The sequence below is a fragment of the Rhineura floridana genome, chromosome 13, assembly GCF_030035675.1.
Source record: "Rhineura floridana isolate rRhiFlo1 chromosome 13, rRhiFlo1.hap2, whole genome shotgun sequence".
Lineage (NCBI taxonomy): Eukaryota > Metazoa > Chordata > Lepidosauria > Squamata > Rhineuridae > Rhineura > Rhineura floridana.
In genome coordinates, this window is record NC_084492.1 from 6,966,403 (window position 1) to 6,991,750 (window position 25,348).

At 47.2% G+C, this 25,348-nt stretch overlaps 1 protein-coding gene across 3 annotated transcripts in view; it reads right to left on the bottom strand.

Annotated features, from left to right (window-relative positions):
• The window catches only part of CCDC102A (coiled-coil domain containing 102A), a 60,370-nt gene that overhangs the window by 18,759 nt on the left and 16,263 nt on the right, over positions 1-25,348 (bottom strand). For 2 of the 3 annotated variants that reach the window (XM_061594228.1, XM_061594229.1), the window contains exons 2-7: positions 14,680-14,844; positions 10,974-11,923; positions 5,503-5,729; positions 5,286-5,394; positions 4,310-4,426; positions 2,992-3,201 (exon numbers count right to left, since the gene is read on the bottom strand). In XM_061594228.1, the coding sequence (XP_061450212.1) occupies positions 2,992-3,201; positions 4,310-4,426; positions 5,286-5,394; positions 5,503-5,729; positions 10,974-11,567 (1,257 nt within the window). In that variant the 5' untranslated portion in view covers positions 11,568-11,923; positions 14,680-14,844. The remainder of the gene's footprint in view (positions 1-2,991; positions 3,202-4,309; positions 4,427-5,285; positions 5,395-5,502; positions 5,730-10,973; positions 11,924-14,679; positions 14,845-25,348) is intronic. The other variant, XM_061594230.1, reaches the window with a different exon arrangement.

Consider the following 25,348-nt stretch of genomic DNA (forward strand, 5'->3'; position numbering starts at 1 on the left):
AGAATGAATGCTCAATAAAGAGCCAACACCGTATAAACCTCCATGCAAGATTTGTGAAAGCAAATCAAGCTAAATGCTCAGCCAACAAGTCATCTGGAGGAATCCTGAGAAATGTGCGTCTCTTACAGAGCCCCTATTTTGGACAGAAAAACAACCAGAGTCTTGTGGCACCTTAAAAGATTTAATGTGCTATCTGCTCATGCCACAAGCCTCTCAGCTTTCCTCTGGCAATGTTTTGGACTACATCTCCCATCAGCCCCAGCCAACACAACTGATGGGAATTGTAGTCCAAAACATCTCTGAAGGACACCATCTTGGGGAAGGCTGTTCTATATTGTTTTTGCTGCAACAGGCTAAGGCAGCAGCTCTGTGGAGGTTACTTTGGAGGACTGGCCTTCTCTCTTTCTGCCAATGGAAAGGGTTGGCTGCCCCCTGGTGTTGGTTGTCAGTAAGGCAATTTTGATGTCAACACACAGTACATCAGCTTTTAGTTCCTTTCACCACAAGTAGTAATGCTATTGCGTTTCTTAAATTATATTGTTCAGATGGGGGAGAAGAGACTTTTTTATTGGCCAGTACAGTCTGCAAGAGAAAAGCAGCGGATGGAGGTCAGCAAGATGTCGGTGAGGCTCTCCAGGAAGTAAGTCCTTTGAGGAAGCAAGGGCCCATTCTAAGCATTGTTTTTGCTGTGCTTTTCGTTGTTTGTTTGTATACGTTTTTGTATTTTTATTATGATATATTGTATTTTATTTTGTTTGTTCACCGCCCTGAGAGCTATTTCGCTAAGGGCGGTATATAAATTGAAATAATAAAATAATAAATAAATAATAAATAAATAAATAAAATAGATAAGCCTGTTCAAGTCCAACCCAAGCTAGAATCTGCATCGCATGAGCCCCATCTCTTCCCCACAAAGTCACACACGGTCCAAGGCAGAACATCCCATAAACAGGTGCAAAAAAAGGTATGTGTGGGGGGAAGAGGAATACTCAATTCCACTTGGGGTATATTTTCATGTCTGCAAATACTGGGCACAATCTTCCGCAAAGTTCTGCGGCACAAGCCCCACTGTCCCACCTTCCAGAATACAAATCCTTCCAAGGCAGCTTATAAGTAACAGAAAGATGCGCTCATGAAAAGCAGAATGGCAATATAAAAACAAAACAAGTTCCTCAGCAGCCTTCCCGCAGGACAGTTGGTGGTAGAAGGCCACGTGTGCGTGTGTGCGCGCGCGTGCGTGTGCAGGGAGGGTACAGCCCAGCTGGAACAGGCCCTGATGTCTTCTTTTCCTGCCTCACTCGCTCTCCTGGAATCAAGACAGTTGATGGTCAGGGATAAGGTTGGGGAAAGGCTTCATCTGCTTCCTTTCCTTGAGTGGGTCTTTGACAGGCACCACTAGGGCTAGAATAGGAAACGTCTGGATCTGCGCTCTGATGCCCTGTTTGGTGAGCCAACCAAGGTTGAAGTCTGGAAGGTCCCCTGAGATAAGATGTGATCTCAAGCTCCGGAGTGACTCCAGAGTCCACGCAGGAAGCCTGTTGGGTTCTCCCTGACCTTGAAGAGCTACCAAGGCTTCCAGGGCAGGTAGGACCTTTAGGAACAGAAGAAGCTGCCTTATACTGAGAGCCTGATTACTGGTCCATCTAGCTCAGGGGTGGGGAACCTGTAGCACTCCAGACGCTGCTGGACTACAACTCCCATAGGCCCTGGCTGTGAGCCATGTTGGCTGAGGCTGATGGGAGCTGTAGTCCAACAACATCTGGAGGGCCACAGGCTCCCCATCCCTAGTCTATGCCAACTAGCCTTTGGCTCTCCAGGGTTTCAGGCAGAGATTTTTCCAGTCCTCCCTGAAATTGCTGGGGATTGGATCTGGGATGTTCTGCAAGCAAAGCAGGTGCTCTACCACTGACCTATGGTCTCCCTGACTTTGCTTGGGCAACCAACTAATGGTGCAAATGATTAAAAAAACAAGACTGTGCCTCCCTGGCTCCAGTCTGTCTGTGAACTGACTCTGTTGCCTGCCTGCCTGCCTGCCTGGGAGATTTGCTTCCTCAGGCCCTGGTGCCAGGGACTGGTGCCTCCTGCTTTGCAAAGGCATGCACAGGAGGACTTGTCAGTGTTGTGTCCCTGGTGACTGCTCAGGTCTGAGGGCCAAATGTGGCCTTTCTCCAGGCCACACCCCTCACTGGCCTTGCTTCACGTCCCTTTTGAGTGTTTTTGCCAGGGTGGAAATGTGTCCTTGAGCTCTGATAATGCCTCTGGCTTGTCCAGATGGAGAACAGAAAGGGGTGTGTGTAGGACGTAGCTACAAAGGTAACATTTACCAATTGCTCCTCCCACTTTTGCCTGTAGCCCCGCCCACCACTGGCATGTGCCTGTCAGAGCATTGGCTGGAGGGGAAGATGGTCTGAAAAAGGTTCCCTACCCTTGAGCATAAAGCAAAGACACCCAGCGAGGCTCTCCAGGAAGTAAGTCCTTTGAGGAAGCAAGGGCCCATTCTAAGGTTCCTGCTTCAAGACTCTAGATGCAAACACTGAATTCATCCTCCGAGTCTGGATCTTTATGGACTCAAAATAGGAAGGATCAGCATGCTGGGTGAACCACAAGATGTGTAGAAGTACAAAAAATTATTTGAGGGGTGGGGAACCTTCATAGGGAAAGAAATCAGAACAGCCCAGCGAGGACTGAGCATGCTCAGGGGCCACAGAACGCTGACTTGACTGGTATGTGTCTGTGTGGGGAATGGAACAGAGTATCCTGGAAGAAGGCATAGCTGACCAGCTGGAAAACAGAACAGGAACAGTGCACTCTGCAACTTTTTGTTGCAGGTCCCATTTATTAATTTAGGAACTCATGGCTGAGGAAAGCAGCAGAGAGGTCAGCTACTTTCCAGCGCCTTAAGGCCGGGTTTGGCCAGTGAGGTTCCCTGGAGTCAGACGTACCGCCCCGTGGGGTAACGTCCTCCTTCCCTCCCTCTCCCACTGACGTCACCTTGTTCTTTTCAAACAGCTCCGTTTGGATGGTCTTGAAATCAGTGTCAAGAGTGCTGGCCGTTTGCCTCCTCTTCCGGGCCAGAACTTCCTCCAGGTCCTCAATCTGTGCCCGCAGCTTCTTGTTCTCTCGTTCCAGGTTCAGTTTTTCTGTCTCGAGGCGTTCACGCTTCCCCCATTCTGCTGCGTTCTCGGCCTGGAGCCGTTCCATCTTTGGGAGAAGGAGGACACAGAGGAATCAGCCCGGCTACCATCCCTTGGTCATTAGCAGCCAGCTCAAAAGAGCAAATGGAAGGTCTTCGCCTGGGGCCAGCTGTGCTTCACAAGCAACCCAAATCGTATGGTGAGATATTTATTGATTTTATTCACAGGATGTGTATGTTTATTAAGATGCCATGAGATAGCCAAAACAATAAAACCATGCATAATACTACAAGCGTTCACTAAATAATGCTAAAAGTGTTCACTGCCAGTCAATAGCAAGGAAAACATCCTTCCCCATCCAACACCAAGAACAAGCAAAAAATCAAACCACTCCAAAATCCAGATGCCTGCAAGAACAAGAATATCCAAAACGCTGCCAATGTTGGTGCCAGGTTAACCTCCTTGGGGAGAGCATTCCACAGCCAAGGGGCCACCGCTGAGAAGGCCTGTTCTTTCACGGCCAGAATAGGACACATAATGTGCGTAACCTGGAGAGTCTGTAATGTTAAGGGCACCAATGAAGCCATGCATGATGTGAGAGGATGCTAAGGTGCAAACCTTTGACATTGCAAGGGTCACTGGGATGTACATTTTGGATATGAAGATGGGAGCTTTCCAAGGAGGGAGACTTTGGATCCATCCAGGCAAGTGTGGTCTACTCTGCTTGGACAGCCGCTGACAAAGGAGAGATGCTGAAGTAGAGATGCCGGGAATTGAACCTGGGGCCTTCTGCCTACAAAAGATGTGCTCCACCACTCAGCTGTGGGCCCCTTCTTGCAGCTTTGCCATTTGGGGTGGCCAAATGTCCTGCTGGCATCTCTTGCAGGCAGGATGTGGAGGGAAAGGCAATTTAGGATTTCGTAGCAGGAGGCCAGTGCTAAGTCAGAGACCAAAGCAAAAAAAACACACCGCTTCTGCCTCAGAATTTTCTCCAAGTGTCAAGAGGACCAAGTCTGAAAGCTCTTGTACTAAGAGGCACAGTAGAAATGCCTGCAGCTGAGTTGTCACTAGAATTTAGCAGAACAATTAAGTACGCAATGGGAAAACTCACAAGGACCCCTCCCCACCTCAAGCAGTCTTGCACGTCATCAGGTCAACCTTCCCTCAATTCTCACCTCTGACCTCAACTCAGCCAATTTCTTGTCCATACTTGATCGAGCCCCCAGTTCATCTTCCAGATCCTCAGAGATGCGTCCCAGTTCATCCTGGTGGATCTCCTTGAGAACGTTCAGCTGCAGAGAGATTGAGAGGAGAAGTTGGAAACGGCCTTTGGCACCTGTGGGTGAAATCAACAACAGTACACAGCTTCCCAGTTCTAAACCCAACACTCTAGTCAAGCCTTCCCCAAACTGGTGCCCTGCAGATGTTTTGGGCTGCAATTCCCATCTGTACAAAACATCTGGAGGGTGACAGGTTGGGGACAACTATTCGAGACCTCATACTAGGAATGGGGAGCCTGTGGCCCTCCAGATGCTCAACTCCAACTCCCATCATCCCTGATCATTGGCCATGCTGGCTGGGGCTGCTGGGAGTCCAACAACACAGGCCAACAAATAGAAGGGTGAAGTACTATATAAACAAACAAACATCTGGAAGACCACAGCTTCGCCATCCCTGTCCCACACCCACACTGTTAACAGGTAGCAGTGACAGAAAAAAGATGAAAGTTGAGAGGCTTAGGGGAAACCACTACAAGCCTGGGGACACATCTGCCTCACACCCAACTCTAGGTTTTGGGTTCAAGACATTTTGCCAGCACTGCCCAGTTCAAAAGCTGTGCCCTGGAATCCTTGGGCTGCAACTCACCATTTGCACCTTTGCTTCATTGGCATCAATGATTACATCCCACCCCAAGCAACTAATGGGATTGCTTGTGCAGCCAGGCAGCCTTTAGTTCACAGAACATGCCTTGTACACTCCGTTAGACCACTGGTCCATCTAGTTCAGTATTGTCTACACTGACTGGCAGCAGCTCCCCAGGTTTTCAGGCAGAGGTCATTCCCAGCTCTAGCTGGAGATGCCGGGGATTGAACTTGGGACCTTCTAGATTCAAAACAGGCACTCCACCACTGCGCTACAGAGCGTGCCCACCTGCTTCAGCACTTCCTGCTTGTTCTTGTTCAGTTCCTCATACTTGATCTTCCATTGGCTCAGCTCGCCTTCCAGCTTCTCGATGTTCTTGCTGAGGGACAGCTTGTCCCTGAAAGAAACAACAATACAAAGGCAAGGCTGAGGGCTCTGCCCTGGCCACAGGCCTGAAGGGAAACAGCACGCCTGTGCAAGTAGGGGCGTCACAGGTAGCACTCACTCCCGCTCCTTGAGCAGCACTTTCTGGGACTCGTCCAGCCTCAGCTTCAGGGCAGTGATCTTGGTGGCATCCTCCTCAAGGATGGAGACATCCTCCCAGAGCAGCCGGTTCCTTTCCTGGCGTGCGAAAGATGAGCGGACGCTGACCGTGCTCCGCTGGTCCCAGCACTCGGGTCCTTCCTGCTTGCTCTTCAAGAGGTTCTCCATCAGCTCAAACTCCTGCAGTGACTGTGGATAAGAGTTTGGGGCGAGGGTGGAGGAGAGACAAGCTCAGTAACGAGAGGGTCACCGATGGTGCACAGGCTTTCCAGGCACCCAGGTGGCAGATTCACGGGCAACTCTGCAAGCCTATTGAAACTGGCCCCTCTCTGAATGCCGACTGCAGTCTTTACACCAGGGGTGGAGAACCCAGTAGGTGAAGCTGTTTGTAGTGGCCTGCCACCCTCTTCCAAAATCAGGCGCCTCTTCTTACCTTTGAAAAGTGCCATTTCTCCCTCCAGCATGGCACTGTTATTAGAAGGGCTCAGGGAGGCACAGGAAACAGGAAGCGGTGCTTCTTCCCATTTTCTCTTCTCTTTAAGACCTTCTCACAATGGCGCCTCACCAGAGGGAGAAGTGGCACTTTTCAAAGCTAAGAAAAGGTGCCTGGTTTTTGAAAGGGGTTTTCTTCTCGTTGCATTTGTACAGCAGGAGGCTGTCTTCCCAGCCCAGTGCTGTGATGGAGAGGAAAGAAGGCAGCCCTTGTCCTCCCCCCTACCAGCGCTTGGCTATGCAGGGAAGACCCTCTCTCCCAGCCCAGCGTTGCAATGGGAAGGAACCTCCCTTCTCTGGTGAGCATATCCCTGCTTGTCTGTCCTCTCCCTCAGCGGAGTGTGTGTATGGTGAGTTTGTGTATGTCGAGTTTGTGTATGTCATCTGTATGTGCAGGGAGTGTATGTTGGCCACACTCACGACTGGCACATGGCCCACGGGCTGAAAAAGTTTAGCTACTCCTGCTTTGGAAAGGCTTGCAGCGGGTAGCCGAGGAGAAAAGATCAAGGAAAGCAGATGACTCCCGAGAGACTCTCTCAGAAACAGGCCACATCTCCACATGTTAAAAGAGTTGTGTGGATCAGGCCCAAGCACAACTGAAAGATTCAACAGGGATGCGCAAGCGGGCAGTGGACACACACATGGAATAATCCACTGGAAAGCATATTTTACACAAGCTCTATTGGAATGCAATCAAAGCAGAGCTTGTGCAGGAGAATGTCTTGGTGTTGTCTGAGACACAAGCAAATGGCATTATTATTATTATTATTATTATTTATTTATTTATTGAATTTCTTAGTCGCCCATCTGGCTGGCTGTCCAGCCACTCTGGGCGACGTACAACATAGGCATACAATACGTAGGCATTAAAAATCTAAAAACATCCACCTCCCGTGAATTAACATGGGCATCACACACTGGAATGTTCTCTTGCACAAGCCTCATATGAAATGATTAGGACTTGTGCAAGTATAGTGAAACTCTCGTGAAACTTTCATTTTAGTGAGGCATGCACAGAAAAAGAATTATCCAGTGGATTGTGCCCTGACTCCTAGCCAGCTCCCAATAATGGCACTAATATTCACCATCGAAAACAGTTGCCTTGCCCCATGACAGGGTTGCCTCTCATTGAAACGACAGCTGCAGAGTGATAGGCCCTCCTTTCTCCAGGAGGTGATCATCAGAACAGCAGGTCTTGACTCCAGCTATGCCTGTGGATGGCGTAGCTGCAATCCTGACCAGGAATACACCTCTGACTCCAGTGCTGGAACATCTGCTCTCACTCTCGTTGGGGCAAAGCTGCCCCCACCAATTTGAGAAGTCCTTATGAATAGAACTTGTTTTAGTCATGTCCATGAAATCAATGAGTTCTGGAAAAGCAAGGCTTGAATAGCAGGCATTCTTCTCTAAAAATGTACAGTAAGAGGAAACACACTAGTGAGGAAGATAGGAACTATTGTTTTATCATCTTATAATTTTATAATGATTTTTTTCTGAGTTGGCAGTTTATAATATTCTTATAAATAAAATAAAACTGGACGAGGCTGTTATGATTTTTCTACTGAATATTGACAATTAGAAAATTAATAAATAATGTTATTCTAGTGCAGCCTTCCCCAACCTGGTGACCTCCAGATGTTTTGGACTATAGCTCCCATCAGCCTCAGTCAGCACAGCCCAAAGATCTGGAGGGCACCAGGATGGCAGAGGCTGTTCTAGCACATTCCAAGTGTTCTAGGTACATGTTTACTGTTGAAAAGCGACATACATACAAATAAACAGACAATGATCACAGAATCATAGAATGGTAGAGTTGGAAGGGGCCTATAAGGCCATCAAGTCCAACCCCCTGCTCAATGCAGGAATCCAAATCAAGGCATTCCCGACAGATGGCTCTCCAGCTGCCTCTTGAATGCCTCCTGTGTTGGAGAGCCCACTACCTCTAGGTAATTGATTCCATTGTTGTATGGCTCTAACAGGAAGTTTTTCCTGATGTCCAGTCGAAATCTGGTTTCCTGCAACTTGAGCCCATTATTCCGTGTCCTGCATTCTGGGACGATCGAGAAGAGATCCTGGCCCTCCTCTATGTGACAACCTTTCATGTACTTAAAGAGTGCTATCACGTCTCCCCTCAGTCTTCTCTTCTCCAGATTAGAGGCTGTTAATTATCTACAATTTCTAATAACACTAAAAAGTGGCCGTCTACAAGCAGCTGTTTCTCCACCATTGGCTGAGCTGTTATGACATCGCAGAATATTCATGAACATTCCAACTGCAAAGAAGGAAGCACTGAACATGGAGCACTGAAAATTGGTACTGGAATAAAATGTTGCTAGAGGGGAAAATGTGACACAGGGCTGTGAATAGACTGTGTGCTCCTGGGGGTTTGAGAACAGGATGCGGAAGGGAGAAACTCCACTCAGGACACCCAGCCAAGTGGGACTCTGTGCAATTGTGGGGAAGGGATGATCCCCCAAACCAGCCTTAAGGTCCCCAGATGTTGCTGGACTACAGCTCCCATCAGCCCCAGCTAGCAGGGCCAATGGTCAGGAATTATGGGAACTGTAGTCTAGCAACTTCTGGGGACCCAAAGGTTGGGAAAGGCTGCCCCAAGCCATAGTACAGCCTTTCCCAACTAGTGGGCCACCAGGTGTTGTTGCACCACAACTCCCATCAGCCTCAGCCAGCATTGCCAATGGTCAGGAATGATGGGAATTGTGGTCCAACAACATCTGGTGGCCCACTAGTTGGGAAAGGCTGCCATAGTATGAAAGGCAAGAAATAAGCTTCAGGTTCCTTTATTCCCTCCTCCTCCTCTTTCTCTCTAGCACACCTTTATTTCCAATTTATCATAACAAAAATTGCCACTGGAAAGGGCCTTAGCTCGGTGGTAGAGCATCTGCTGTGCATGCAGAAGGTCCACGGTGCAGGTTCAATCCCCGGCACCTTCAGGTTGGGCTTGCAGAGCCACCAGTCTGAAACCTTGCAGGGCCACCACCAGTCCATGCAGACAATACTGTGCTAGATGGACTAACACTCTGACTCTGTAAAAGGCAGCGTCCTATGTTCCTGTGTCTGAATCAGTGATGGTTTGCACGCATACTCCAAACTAGAACTGAACTCCCGCCCCAAACCATGGTTTGCAATTCTGGTTAGCGAGTGTACCTGACAGTTACTGATTTGGACATCATGGCAAAACAAAACAGTTGCTGTGCAAGAGAGAGAGAGAGAGGAATCCAAGGAAGTGTGCCTTTTTTTCTGATCTTACACACCATGGCTGGAAGACCGCCCGAACCAGGCCACTGATTCAGTAAAACCTGCCAAATCGTCATCCGAGAGTCTTCAATATAAATATAACAGAATGTGAAGAGAATGAGTTGCCCGTTAGCACTGACTGCAGCTCTCTGCCCAAATAACTGTAGTTGGCTTGGATCCGACTATCCAAGGCCAGTAAAGCCAAGGCACCATAGAGCAATTCAATCATCCTAGAGCATAGACAACAGGGAGGAGTTTAGCAAACTATAACTACTATGAAGACAATGATTTTTTTTATTATCTATATTCTGTAAATGTAAAATTACCATCTCAGCCTTCAGCTCCCATCAGCCTCTGCCTTTGAGCCCAAGCAATTTTCTTTTGATGTGCACCAGCTGGCTCTTTATGGGAGGCAGAATTCCCATCCCAGCACTTTCTCACAGCAAAACATCTCATTATTTTACATTCCGCTCCTCTCAGAAACTATCTACACTGAATGGATTTCAGTTGCATTGTAACAGCCTTGACGTTCTCCCCCAAATATTTAGTTTTTTAAAACAATGCCAGAGAGAGATCCAAGGCCAGCAATTCAAGACATGGGGTCTGGAGGGTTGCTGTCATATTGAATGTTGGAAGTAAAAGAGACGAGAGTCTGCAAAGTTTTCACTGGGCTTCTGTGGAGATGTAGGCTTTCAGAACCTCCAAAGAAATCTGTACACCAAAAATTGACTTGATCTGCCTGCTTACGTCTCAATAAATCAAGATATAGGACAGGAGTAGTATTTTGGTATTAAAAGTTGGCAGGCCCGATTGCTATATAAAAACCGTATGAGATGTCTCAGGGGCTCTCTTCTGTGTTCTGAAATAAAGAGGAATCCATCCTCTAAAACATGATGCGCTAGCCAAGATGGAATGGGCACTGTAGGCTAGGGCAAGCCCAGTATGTGTCGCATGCCCCAGTAATTGAACCAAACAAGTGCAAAAGTTCAGCTACGCCCCCCTGCCAAATTTGCTTGTAACTGTAAGCAACTCTCAGCAAAGGCAAAAGAGAGCTGTTACAGGTATTGCAATTATACAAATGACAGGCAGATTTTGTTTTATCTGTGTAACCTTTCAGGTTGCAGATTTTAGTTTTGCTTGGGGCAGATTGCGGGCATGGGAAGGGTTGCAGCTTAGAGGCAGACCACCTGCTTCTGCATGCAGAAGGTCCCAGATTCAATCCCTGGCATTGCCACCAAGGACTGGAAATGTCCCCTGCCTGAACCCCTGGAGAGTCACTGCCAGTCAGTGTAGACCAATGGTCCAACGCGGTCTAAGGCAGCTTCCTACATTCCTATTTAAATGTTTCCTTTGTTCAGAACCATGAGGTCTGGAATCTTGCATTCTTTTTAGGGGAAGGGCTGTAGTTCAGGGGCAGACCATCTGCGTTGCATGGAAAAGGTCCCAGGTTCAACCCTTGGCATCTCAAGGTAGGCCTGGGAGAGACTCCCTGCGTGAAAACCCAGAGTGTGGATAATACTGAGTTCCATGGACAACATGGTCGACTTGGAATAAGGCAGCTTGCTACATCCAGGGGGTTGGACTCGATGACCCTGTAGGCCTCTTCCAACTCTACTATTCTATGATTCTATGATCCCTGGAGCCCTTACAGCGAAGGAGGCCGCCTGTCCACCTCTCCATCCTTACCTTATTTTTCGGCAGCTTCTCGGAACCCATGTCTCGCACAGGCTCTTGTTCCGGGGAGGCTTCGCTCTCCTTTTCAGAGGCAACCCGGTTGTCGAGCTCCTTCTCTCCTTTGCTCTCCCCTTTCAGCCGGGCCACCTCTTTGCTCAGTTGTTCGTTCTCGTTCAGCACCTCCTGCCTCTCCCGCTTCAGGCTGGTCAGCTCCTTGGTCAGGGTCTCCAGCTTCTGGCGCAGCTGGCGCACTTCCTCCCGGGCCTTGTTGCGCTCGGCGCGCACCTTGCTCCACTTCTCCCGCCAGTTGGCAGTGCAGTCCGACCACCAGCGCATCGTCTTCTCCATCTGGGCGGCTCTGGCCCGGGCCTCCTCCAGCTCGCGCAGGCGCAGCTCCTCCCGGCTCTCCCAGTCGCCATCAAGGCAACCGGCACTCAGCAGGGGGAGCTGTGGCGGCCCGGGCGAGGGGGTGCCGCTCTTTGGGGTGGGGGGCAGGGAATCAGACAGGCTCATCCTCTCAGGCTGAGGGCTGCCCAAGATGTTGAGCAGGCTGCTCTGGGAGAGCTGAGGCGAATCAGCCAAGTGGGAACTGGCGTTCTGACTCATTTTACGTCCAGGTCAAGGCCTCAGTTCATGGCAGCCACCTGGCCTGTCAGCAGGCATCTAGCAAGGGAGCAAAAAATGCCATTTAACTCCTTGATGACAGAAGTTCTGTTCTTTGCCACAAAGAATTCTTCAACTAATTCTGTACACGCTTAGGCCAGACATGACAGAGGCCTCGCAGCCTTTCTCCTCCAAAAATCACCTCAGATAATGCCAGGCATACTGGAGCCAGATGTCCAAGGAGAGGCAAAGGATGTCCTTGGTGCCCCTGGGCTGAAGGGCACCTCTGGCTCCCTAGTCTTCAGAGTGGCCTTCATAGTGAGTCCAGTGTGACCATGGAAACCAGCAGATGCCCAGGCCTAAATAAAAAAGGGGGGGAGAGAAAGGCTGAATTGCAGGCGAAAACATTTGCAGTTCTCAATTATAGCCTTTCATCATCAGTTATGTCTACTTTTTTTTAAGTGAGGAAAAGGTGTTACAAATCCAAGCTTTGTGGTGGAAATGTCTCCTGCCCATGTCAGCACAACTAAAGCACGGCCTCCACATTACATCCTATCTTTGGTTTCCATTACTCCTTTTTGGAATAGTTATGGATGAAGGAATGAGGTTTGTGGACAGAAAACAACAACAAATTTGTATAAGGCTTTTCAGGTGCTCAAAGCTCTTCATGTGTGTCATTTGGTTGTAATCCTCATCACAAGGTAAGTCAGTGATATTATCACATCCAAACAGGGGCTGAGGCTAAGAGAGAATGGCTTGCCCAGTGAGTTCATGGCAGAAGTGAGATTCAAACCAGCTCTTATCCACACCAGAGGAGCGAGACTAGGGAAATTACTGGGACTCTATATCTTTTCCCAAACTGTTGCACGGGACAGGCCTTCAACAATAAGAACATAGGAAAAGCCCTGCTGGATCAGGCCAATGGCCCATCTAGTCCAGGATCCTGTTCTCACAGTGGCCAACCAGATCCCTGTGGGAAACCCTCAAGCAGGACCTGAGCGCAAGAGCACTCCTGCGATTTCCAGCAACTGGTATTCAGAAGCATACCACCTCCAATCATGGAGGCAGAGCACAGCCGTCATGACTAGTAGCCACTGACAGCTTTATCCTCCCCCTATTTCGTGCAGTGGTGCAGCTAGGCAATTTTAGCCCCCTCCCCCACATTATAGATGGCCAGGTGAAGCACATGTTGTGAAGCACATGCACATGCCCACCCTTTTGCCCATAAAATATTTTTTTTTAAATAAGAATAATGGATGGTGCAGTGATGAGGGCAAGCCTTGGTGAGCTCATGCTGCCTTAGGTGCTGCTGTGGGGCCTGTTTGCTGCTGCCCCCATCTTCATTCTGTAGATGGTCATTTGGGGATTCCCTGTGCTGTGGGCCCAGGGATGTTGGTCCCAAAAGGCCAGCCATAGCTGCACCACCGGCCTTCAGCTCATCATCATCTAGTAATAGTTTCTGTTGTTTGAGCATACCACACTTCTGCGGCAGTGTGCCCTCCTATCCTCTAGAGGGCGTGCACACCTTGCTGCATTACTTTCATACTCATCAATGGCTCCCGGGCATTTCTGTAGCACAAAGGAGAAGGGAACCAGTTGGGGTGGGACATAGTTGAGGGAGGAGCAAACAGAGAGAAAAATGAGCTCCTGTCGCTGCTTCTGCTGTGTCCTTAATTTCAGCTGCTTTCTCCTGTGCAAAGCAATGGCTCCCATTCACTTCTATGGGAAAAATGAATGGCTGCAGCCTGGAGTCTGTGCCACGCCCACTGAGGTCTCGAAAGTGTCTAGGATAGGAGGGGACCAGATTTTTCCCACCCCAGTTTTCTTTCTTTCTACAGCACCATCAACTCTGCATTGCGTTACAGAACGACAAAACAGGTTTCTGCCCCAAGGATCTTACTGTTTAAAAATTGACAAATGATAAATAAATCTTAGTTTCACATATATACCCTCATGGAGTCTGAATGAACTGGTGCTAAGACTGACCAGGAACGAGACCTTGGAGTCTTGGTGGATATAGCTTGAAGAAAATGGCCACCCAGTGCGCGGCAGAAGGGCCAACACCATGCTAGGGATGGATCATTAGGAAAGGGATTGAAAATAAAACTGCCAATATCCTAATGCCGTTATTCAAGTCTCTGGTGCAACTGCACTTCAGAGTACTGTGTACAGTTTTGGAAATAAATATTGCCACTCCGCCCCCAAAAGCGGAAGCCTCTGTTTTGTCTGCTGTGAAACATAACTAGCTAGAAGAGGCTGGCAGTGTTTTTTAAAGGCTGCGCGCCTAGAGAAAAACCTGCAGACATTCCCAGAACAGAAAAAGGTCATTGTGGCTGAGGGAGGAGTGAATAAAGAGACGGACAGAAAAACACCGCCCAGGTACATTTGGCCACTTTCCACCCACTGGTGTGGACGGCAAGCAGCGGAACAGCAATGAATGTCCATGAATGCAAAAACTGGAATGTGTAGAAGCTAATATGCCAAATGCATGCACAGAAAAATCAGATCTGAACGACCCATTTCCAATACAAGGTCCCTCTCTGGAAGCATCCTATCTGTCAATGCATCTCCTCTCGTCATCAGAGTAGAAGCCAGAGAACTATTAAATCGCACTTGATCAAATCAACATCCCCCCCCCACCGACACACACATATGGTGAAATGGTTTGAAAGGGTGGTCTCTAAGCACTGCTTGAATATGAATCCCAAACTGCAAAAGCATGTGATCATCCCTCGTTGAAATCAATGCAAGGGGGCTCTGTTTGTGTTTTGGCAACAGAGCTCCGGAAAGGGGCCAGTTTCTCTAAGGAATGAACTGGCAACAGCAGCAGGGTACGAGGTGACGTCATGCCATTTCCCACTAATCCTGGAACCTGGCCTGGAAACTGGAGGAGGGAAAGGGGGAGGAGGAATACATTTTTAGCATGGAACAAACAAAGTAAGAGAGGGTAATTGCATCCAGACCGACACAAATAGAGAGAGAGAGAGGAATACACGTGCAGAAGTAATTGCAAACCGCTAAGGCACAGACTGAGGCCAGCAAGCCTGCCAGGAGGCTGTCGTTAGTGATACCCACACAATTTCTCCACTGGCCAAAGACAAAGCAGATCACTCACCCTTGGCTTGTGCTTAAAAATAAGGCAGATACAGTTGGTAGAGAGATGGGCCGGCTCTTGGGGACAGCTCTTGGGAGATAAAAATGTCCACCCACAGTATGGCAAAATAGGGATCTTGTAAAGAAGGAAGTTTATCTTGCATGTTCTTGTGTTACTGTTTGAATTCTATGGAATACAATAGACAAAAATAGAAGCAGCAATTAAGATACAATTAAAAATCATACAGCATCTCACACAGCGCATTACAATAGCTACAACAGGCAGAAAAATCATTAAGTGGTCTGCTAAGACCATCAGCAATTTTCAAGTTGTCCATGGGGTGTGTGTTTGGGGACCCCAAGCTAAAACGTATGAGCCAAATGTGTTTGTGGAAAAACCTTTACCCAAGCAGCCAATCTGATGCCCTCCAGACGTTTTGGACTACAACTCCCATCCACCCCAGCCAGTGTGAAGGGCACCAAGGTTGGGGAAGGCTGGCCTGGGGCCAGGGGGACCTATAGGAAAACCCCTGGCAGCTCAAGGGATATGCGCAGCTTGTTCACAGTATCGTGCTCCCCACCCTTGCACAAGACTCTGGGATGATGAAAAGTTAACAAGATGTCCTGGCTTCATTTGGGGAGGACAGAGTTTAGACACAGAGGGTCATGATGTTTTTCTTGCTGAAATCTATTACCGTCTCAAATTTCCAGGGCAGGATGGGCTATGTGTTTAAATAATTCACACGGTGCATACATGTGATGGCAAAGCCTGTCTCTTCACTTGTCCTCAGCATCCTTCCCCAACTCCACTAGTTCCTGACACTCTGCGTTTTCTATCTCTCTTGGCGGCCTAAAAATGATCCAGTGACCACCAGGGCCGCTTTTCTCCTCTCGCAGGAAGTCTGTCTTGCATTTATAGTCACCCACAAGCAGCCAAAAAACAACCAAACAAGGGAGCCTCTTCCAGACACATTGTTCCCAGCCCAAATTCCTTGGCTGCCTCTTTCTTCTTCCCCCCACAGCCCACCAGCCTGCTGTTCTCGAGTTCGTTAATATGTGAGCACCTGGAGGCAAATGCCCCCTAAGTGGCACAGGGCCTGTCCCAGTCTCAAGAGGCTGGCAGGGAGGAGGAGGAGGAGGAGGAGGAGAGAGAGCTCTGCCAAATCTGTACCCTGCTGCTTCCGACCCACCATCCCATGGATGGTTTTCAGCTATTTACAGCATTTTCTCTGCCCAATTCTAAAACCAAGTGTAAAAGGGCCAATGTGGATGTTCCGTGTGTGCTTGTTTTGAAATCCATGGGCTTCTGATCCTGGCTCAAAAGGGGCTCATGGTGAAATGGATATAAGGGCAGCCTGACATAGCCAAATGAAGACAGCAATCCTTGCGTTTGCCAGTAAACATTCTTAGAGTGGGGTGAGCAATGGCATGTCAAATTGTGAACCACGCACCTGACCAGTTTCCTACATATGCATTCCGAGAACATGCTGAAGAACAATCCGTTTTCACACACGTGGCTGTGTAAGTCCATAGCAACAAACAGGACAAAAATTCCTTCGGCACCTTAAAAACCAACACAGCTCAGGGCTCTGTGTATTCTACAAACCTACAAACTTAATAGTGAACATAGAATTCAGCATCCTGAAGAACTCAATGAAGCTTTCATTAAAAGGCAAATTTCTAGCCCTTATGACTGCACTGACAAGTCTGAAAGCCTGCTGGTCTCAGAAGCCAGGCGATAGCACTTCCATACTCTGCTATTCCTTGCCCTTCCGCAAGTTGAGAAATATAATCCAAATGGCCTTAATTTGCATAATTTAGGTAGGTTGCGGAATCCAGTTTTTTCTTAACATGATATAGAATTTTGATCATTTATTATCTCATTTTTGTACCATTCTTCATAACAAAATCCCACAAAAATATGTATAACAATATCGGCACAAAACTAAAGCCAACATATAAAAGTCATTAAAATACTTCTAATGTATCAGTAATCAGTAATACTTCTAATGTAATCAGACAGACAGCGTGGTGTAGTGGATACAGTGTTGGACTATGACCTGGGAGACTAGGGTTTGAATCCACACACAGCCATGAAGCTCACTGGGTGACCTTGGGCCAGTCACTGCCTCTCAGCCTCAGAGGAAGGCAATGGTAAACGTCCTCTGAATTCCATGTACCATGAAAACCCTGTTCATAGGGTTGCCAGAAGTCGGGATCGACTTGAAGGCAGTCCATTTCCATTTTCAACGTATTGTACACTCAAGCAAAGCGTTCACACCCTCACAAGGAGCCAAAGGCTTAAGTGGAAAGGTGCATCTTAAGCAACCTACGGAACTGAAATAGGGAAGGCCCAATGTACCCTCAGAGGCAGGGGTGGGGCCACAGATCTTAGCTGCTGGGCTGGCGCATATTGGGAAGGGCACTCAGCCAGCTACTTGGGTCCAAGCTGTTTAGGGCCTTGTAAGCCAACATCAGTATCCTGAAAGAGACTCAGAAGCAAATAGGCAGCCAATGCAAATCAAGCATAATTGGTGTAATGTGACTCTGGCTTTGCGCTCTGCTCAGTAACTGAGCAATGGCATTCTGTACCAGCTGCAGCCTCCAACCTGTCTTCAAGGGAAGCCCCATGTACAGCACTTTACAGTAATTTAGCTATAGGTTACCAGAGCATGGATCACTGTGGCAAGGCTATCCCAGTCCAGGAATGACCACAGCTGGCAATAGGCATTCCTACCCACTGCAGTCGCTTGGGTCTCCAGTGACAACACTAGACACTGGAGCACCCCCAAACCAGAGCTTGGAAAAGTTACTTTTTTGAACTACAACTCCCATCAGCCCAATCCAGTGGCCATGCTGGCTGGGGCTGATGGGAGTTGTAGTTTAAAAAAAGTAACTTTTCCAAGCTCTGCCCCAAACTACAAACCTGCTGCTTCAAGGAGAGTGCAACTCATCCAGAACAGACTGTCTCCCCACTCCCCAGTCACAGGAACCACCCTCCAAGACAGTGCCTCCGTCTTGTCGGGATCCAGTATGAGTTTACTGGCCCACATCCAGTCATTACTGTCTTGAGACACTGGTCCAACACCTGCACTGCCTCACCTGATTTGGATGTACTATTTGCAGCACATACATGCAGAACAAACTTATTTACTGTGGCAAAATATTTTTGAAGTCAAGGGTCTACGTCAGGGATGCTGGGACTCCAATCAGTCCCAGGCACAATGGCTAGAGATGATGTAGTCGAGCAACATCTGGAGGGCCACAGGTTCCCCTTTCCCTGGTCTACCTGACATCTGTGAAGTAAACAAAGACAGTACTGCTGCCTTTGCCAAGCTGGTGCCTTCCTGCTGTTTTGGACGACAACTCCTATATATACAGTAGTTGTAGCCCCAAACAGCTAGAGGTCACACAGGGTGGCAAAAGCTGCAGTGCCAGATGCAGTGTTAAAAGTGAATGTCCAAAACAGAGTGACTGCTGGCAATTGTAAAAAACAGCTGGGAATCTAAGGCAAATGTGAATATCTAAAACCTCAGAGACTCACCTGTGAATGCTGAGTATCAGCTAAATGCGACTGCTAGCATTCTTACATGTGTAAGGAGAAAGAAAAAACAGGGAAATATTTTTTGGGTATTCACCAATTTCATCCAGGATGGTCAATATCCTCCATCCCGCAACATCAAGGACGCTCTTTCCCTCTCTTGCTACCTTTTATCCTTTCTTTTTTTAAAATAGGAAGGGCTGCTAAGATAGACTTTTGTTAAATTGACAGAGAGGGGTGTAAATCACTGGAGATGACATGGCAAGGAGAGGAAAGTAGGAGAGTGAATGGGAGCCATTCAGGATGTGGCAGATGGCTGCAGAGAGGAACACTGGCTGCCCAGGAAAGTCTGAAGACGTGTGCTGATTGTGTCTGCAAAAGGCTGGTTTGGCCCAAGATTATTTTGGCTCAGCCACACAGTTGGAGGATTGTGAAAGAATCCTGGGACATACCCCTCATGGTTAATAAATCACTGCACTTCCCCAAGTGACCATGCCCAGAGAATGCAAATGACTGGCTCTCCGTGTGGTTCGAGCTGACATGGAGCGAGATTCAAAGTGGCTGCCCATCCTACTGTAAACATTCCCGTGATTTCACCAGCACCCAACAGTAAGGTAAAACAACTCTTTGACCTCCAGTTCTCCATCCGTGAAAAGGGAGCAATATTGAGCTACTTCTTCAGGGGCAATGTTGAGAGTGTCAACAAGCATATAGATAGAGGTGATCCAGTGGACATAGTGTACTTAGACTTTCAAAAAGCGTTTGACAAGGTACCTCACCAAAGGCTTCTGAGGAAGCTTAGCAGTCATGGAATAAGAGGAGAGGTCCTCTTGTGGATAAGGAATTGGTTAAGAAGCAGAAAGCAGAGAGTAGGAATAAACAGACAGTTCTCCCAATGGAGGGCTGTAGAAAGTGGAGTCCCTCAAGGATCGGTATTGGGACCTGTACTTTTCAACTTGTTCATTAATGACCTAGAATTAGGAGTGAACAGTGAAGTGGCCAAGTTTACTGACGACACTAAATTGTTCAGGGTTGTTAAAACAAAAAGGGATTGCGAAGAGCTCCAAAAAGACCTCTCCAAACTGAGTGAATGGGCGGAAAAATGGCAAATGCAATTCAATATAAACAAGTGTAAAATTATGCATATTGGAGCAAAAAATCTTAATTTCACATATACGCTCATGGGGTCTGAACTGGCGGTGACCGACCAGGAGAGAGACCTCGGGGTTGTAGTGGACAGCACGATGAAAATGTCGACCCAGTGTGCGGCAGCTGTGAAAAAGGCAAATTCCATGCTAGCGATCATTAGGAAAGGTATTGAAAATAAAACAGCCGATATCATAATGCCGTTATATAAATCTATGGTGCGGCCGCATTTGGAATACTGTGTACAGTTCTGGTTGCCTCATCTCAAAAAGGATATTATAGAGTTGGAAAAGGTTCAGAAGAGGGCAACCAGAATGATCAAGGGGATGGAGCGACTCCCTTACGAGGAAAGGTTGCAGCATTTGGGGCTTTTTAGTTTAGAGAAAAGGCAGGTCAGAGGAGACATGATAGAAGTGTATAAAATTATGCATGGCATTGAGAAAGTGGATAGAGAAAAGTTCTTCTCCCTCTCTCATAATACCAGAACTCGTGGACATTCAAAGAAGCTGAATGTTGGAAGATTCAGGACAGACAAAAGGAAGTACTTCTTTACTCAGCGCATAGTTAAACTATGGAATTTGCTCCCACAAGATGCAGTAATGGCCACCAGCTTGGATGGCTTTAAAAGAAGATTAGACAAATTCATGGAGGACAGGGCTATCAATGGCTACTAGCCATGATGGCTGTGCTCTGCCACCCTAGTCAGAGGCAGCATGCTTCTGAAAACCAGTTGCCGGAAGCCTCAGGAGGGGAGAGTGTTCTTGCACTCGGGTCCTGCTTGCGGGCTTCCCCCAGGCACCTGGTTGGCCACTGTGAGAACAGGATGCTGGACTAGATGGGCCACTGGCCTGATCCAGCAGGCTCTTCTTATGTTCTTATGAATGAAGACTGCATCACATTTTGCACAGTACATAAAAGGGCTACTGAAATAAGGAACAACATGGTCCTTGAAATATTGCTTCCCCCCTGCCCTGGCAATCCAAAAGGTACATCTGGTAGCCCCTCTTTACTTCTTCCCATATATGGCCCCCACCTGCTGACCCACTGTTACTTGGCCCTTAACAGGCAAAGAGCACACAGAGGGGTGTGATGAATGAACCTTTTGCACAAAGTTCAAAAAAACAGATCCTGCCACCAAAAGTCCTTGTAATACACCCAACATAATGTCACACCCATCTATGCACAAGTTCCAAATATTGGGTCACACCCTAATGCAACCTTCCCCAGCCTGGTTTCCTCCAGGTGCTTTGGACTGCACAACCATTCTTGCTGGTGCTCATGGGAGTTGTAGTCCAAAACATCTGCGCCAGGTTGGAAAATGCTGCCCTAGTGTGACCAAGAAATATTACCCTTGTAAGCCCTTTATTCTTTGTAAATGACTTAAAGGTTTTATTTACAATGAAGAAGAACTGTGAAGTTAAAATCTACCTTAATGCAAAAACAGTGCTGGAAAACAAAGTTAAGGTACAGACATAGAATGCATTGTTACAAAATAATATCAAAAATTTAACATGTTGGCCGCTGTTTACAAGTTGCCTTTTATTTCCACATTGATATTGCCTTGATTATATTATATATTTTGTATTTCATTGAGTTTGGGCACTGATTTTTTACGTATTTTGTGGCCATCTTTTTATTACTATATGAGAATACACAAGGATTTTATATTGATTGTTTATACACATATTAAATTTTTGATATTATTTTATAACAATGCATTCTATGTCTGTACCTTAATTTTGTTTTGGAGCACTTTATTTACAATGAAGCCATATACAAATCCTGTTGAAGAAATAAATAAAATGAATAACCCATATATCAAGGACCTTAAGCATGGCAGGCTTTCACTTCTTCCCTTATGCCAAGTTGGTCACAATCTTCCTAGATGTCCTCCCCCCCCAGTGCAAGCTCTGTGCATTGAATGGGAGCAGCCCAAGACCACAGCCACACTCCTGCACAGTTCCTGTTTGTTTCCATGGGACTTGTGCAGGAGTATGTGTCCAGGGAGACCCTTGTCAAAAGCATCATACTTGGTACATTATGAACAACAGAATCTGGGTCTCCTTGGTGCAAAATCAAAGTCCTTGGGCTTTGGGGGCACATATTACGACAGCCCTCCCTCATCCAAGAGAAAGGATGATCCCTTCCAGTCCCAGCAGCTCTGATAAATGACTAACTTGCTCCCTCTGATCTCTGCATGTTTGAGGTCTTCACTCTCCATGTTGGAGAACAGCTGCCAGAGAACTCCCTGCCTTTATAAACATGCCTGACCTTTGATCTCCCACCCTCCCCATCTTCCACACCCAGGGCTCGGCTCCAGCGGCTAACAGGAGCCACCAATTAGCTGCATTGCCCCTTCTTTCAAACACCTCCCTGCTAAAACACACTCCGCTCTTTAGCAGGTTCCAACATCTTGAAAAAGCCCACCCTGGACACATTGGTTTGTGACAACTACAGACTGGTCACAAATACCCCCTTCTTAGGGAAGGTGATTGAGAGGGTTGTGGCGCAGCAATTGCAAATACTCTTAGATGAAACAGATTATATTGACCCATTCCAGTCTGGGTTCCAGCCTGGTTATGGAACTGAATTGGCCCTGGTTGCCCTGATGGATGACCTTTCTTGGGAGAACAGTGGGAGTACGATCCTGTTGTTCTTACTTAATCTCTCAGTGACTTTTGATACCATTGACCATGCTATCCTTCTGAGCCAACTTGGTGAGATGGGTATCAGAGGCACTATTTTACATTGGTTCTGATCCTATCTCCAGGGTTATTTTCAGAGAATAGCATTGGGTGATTGTCTTTCAGCCCCATGGCAGTTGTGTTGTGGGGTGCCGCAGGGTACCAACTTGTTCCCCATGCTGTTTAACATCTATATGAAGCCCTTGGGAGCGCTCATCAGGAGATTTGGGGTGAGGTGTCAGCAGTATGCTAATGATACCCAGCTCTATTTCTCTGTAACATCTGAATCGGGAGAGGCAGTGCAAGCCCTGGACCACTGCCTGGATTTGGTGGTGGGCTGGATGAGGGCCAATAAACTGAGTACCACTCCCTATATATGCATATGTGCGTGTATGTGTGTATATATGTATATATATTATTTCATGTATTTTAATTGCATTTTATGTATTCTAATTTATTTTAATGTTTTTGTGATTTTTATTGTGTACAATTTTATTATGTACGGGCTCAATTTTATTGTAAGCCGCCCTGAGTGCCCTATTATAGGGTAGAAGGGCGGCATAGAAATATTTTAAATAAATAAATAAAATAAATAAAATTTATTGACAGATTTTTATGTGACACATTGGGCTGCTAAAGGCATTAAATTAGCCTTAGAGAGGAGGAATGTTTTTATTCTCCCAGATGACAATATTCAAATCTGGAACCATCTTAATGACTCTGTTAAACTAAGTAATTAACTTCAGAGTATTTTAGTATGAATATAACTGATTGATTTTATTCTTTTTAATTATTGTTTTAATTTGTTCTTTCTTTTCCTTCAGATGTATATGCAAAAAGCATGGTCGGTAATCATGCAATATACTGAACTGAACTGCTACTTTCTGAACTAAGGTAGGTCGCCCCTAGCCCGTGGAGTGGGGTAGGCATTGCTCCCCCCCTCCCGTTGTAGAGAGGGATAAAGTTCAGGGCAGGGAGAAGTAAGCTGGACTTATCCCAAGAGGGACTTTGCAAATCCAGGCATGCACAGCTTGTGCTGAAAGAGGATTTGCCTTCCCAGTCAAGCATCAAGTCACTGCCTGACCACAGGCACCGCTATTTAAGCTCGTTAAATAAATCAAACAAGACAAGAGATGCTGACATATTGGCAGGTTTGCTCTGGAGGTGTGTCACCTGGGAAGGGCTGAGCTGGTTAATCCCTTTAGGACTTCCTAGGTAGAAAAAAGGCAAGGAAAGGAAGTATTTGGGGCTGAGTGGTGGGGAGGGCAATTGCTCTTGTTTATGTTAAAATGGAAATGGACTGCCTTCAAGTCGATTCCGACTTATGGCTACCCTACAAGTAGGGTTTTCATGGTAAGTGGTATTCAGAGGGGGTTTACGATTGCCTCCCCCTGAGGGTAGTTCTCCCAGCTGCACAAGCCAGCCCCTTCCTTGTCCACAACTGCCAGCTGGGGGGCAGCTAGGGTCCTTGGGACTATGCAGCTTGCTCACGGCTGCACAGGTGGCAGGGCACTCACTATGGGGGTGATCTTTAGCTGGCCTTTGACACCCAGGAGACACGAGCGGGGATTTGAGCTCACAGGCTCTGGACTCCCAGCCAGGCTCTCCTCCCCACTGTGCTATACCAGCTGTTTGTTTATGTTAAGTCAGTCTTTAATGTTTTAACTATAAGTTAACAACAGAAGAAAAGAATATGATCAATAATTCTAAAAAATAATATTCGCATAAGAGAAATGGTTTGAAGAAACTGGTCCAGGATCAGAAAAAAAAGTTTATTATGGAAACACAAGTGCAGTTTAATCAGGGCTGCATCCCCCACCTAGGATAGCCTGATGCAAAAGCGGACAAGGGTGTGATCCTCTTAATAGTTGTGACATAGACAATGGAATTTCGGCAGCTGGAGCCTGTCATGCAAAGTAAAATTTTAACCTTACAACATTTGGGGCTTTTTAGTTTAGAAAAAAAAAAGGCAAGTAAGGGGGGGCATAACAGAAGTGTATTAAAATTGTGCATGATGTGGATAGAGTGGATGGAGTGAAGTTTCTTGCTCTCATAATATTAGAGAGCCATCTTGGGGGCCATCCAATCAAGCTCAACGTTGGGAGTTTCTGGGGAAAGTACCACTTCACTCAGTGCACAGTTAAAAACAGGGATGAGGAACTTGTAGCCCTCTCCAAGGCCCAATCTGCACTATACAAGGCCCAATCAGCACCATAAGGCATCCTGGGAAGTGTGGTTGGCGAAGAATGCAGAGAGTTGTTCAGAGTCCCCCTTACAGAGCGACAATCCCGAGTGGTTTAACAATCAACGGACAGTCACCTGTCGGGAATGTTTTAAGTTGGATTCCTGAATTGAGTAGGGGGTTGGACTCAATTTATTTATTTATTATTTGATTTATATCTCATCCTTCCTCCCAGCAGGAGCCCAGGGCGGCAATGGCCTTAGAAGCCCCTTCCAACTCTACTATTCTGTGACTCACTCCCACAAGAGGTAGCGATGGCCACCAGCTTGGATGACTTTGATAAGGAGGATAAGGCTATCAATGTCTACTAGCGGCAACGGTGATGCTCTGCCTCCACTGTTGGAGACTGTATGCCTGGGAATCCAAAGAGGGTAGAGTGCTGTTGCACTCAGACTCTGCTTGGGGGCTTCCCATAGACAGCTGGCTGGCTGCTTGGGAAAGAGGAGGCTACACCAGATGGGCCTTTGGCCCACTCCAGCAGGGCTCCTCTTATGTTTTTACTCCATTGCAGACACTGCAAAAGTTATTGACAATGATCTCCAGAGCAATCTGTTGTTTTTGGTGTTGTGTAAACTGGTAATTGCATTTTTATTCTTAGCTGCCTTGAGCTTTTTATGAAGAAAAGGTACAAAAGTGTCACATAAAAGACAAAAATAATTCTTTTTGGCGGAAGTGGTGGTTTTTTTCATCTGAAATTAGGACTGCAATGTTTTAATTTAGGGATGGGGAACCTCCGGTCCACAGGCCAAACGTGCCTCCCCATTTGGCCTGCAAGGCCGTTTTGGGGAAGCGATGCCCACCCTCCCTACACCTGATGCCCTACATGATGATGTCAGGTGTGGGGCAGGCAAGGATGGGGCTTCAAAGGAACAATCAAAAGCTTGAAGTAGGCTCCTGGTTGTCCCTTTGCTAGAGTAAGGCACTGTATGCTCCCAAGCAACCATCAGCTGATGGGCAGCAAGAACGCACCTTGCTCAAGGAGGGGGAAGCGGTTTCTACCCAACAGAAGCCGCGTCTCCCTCCTTGCTGACCTAGGAGGTGGAAAGCACCTGTGCGGGGAGGAATGAAAAGCCCTTTG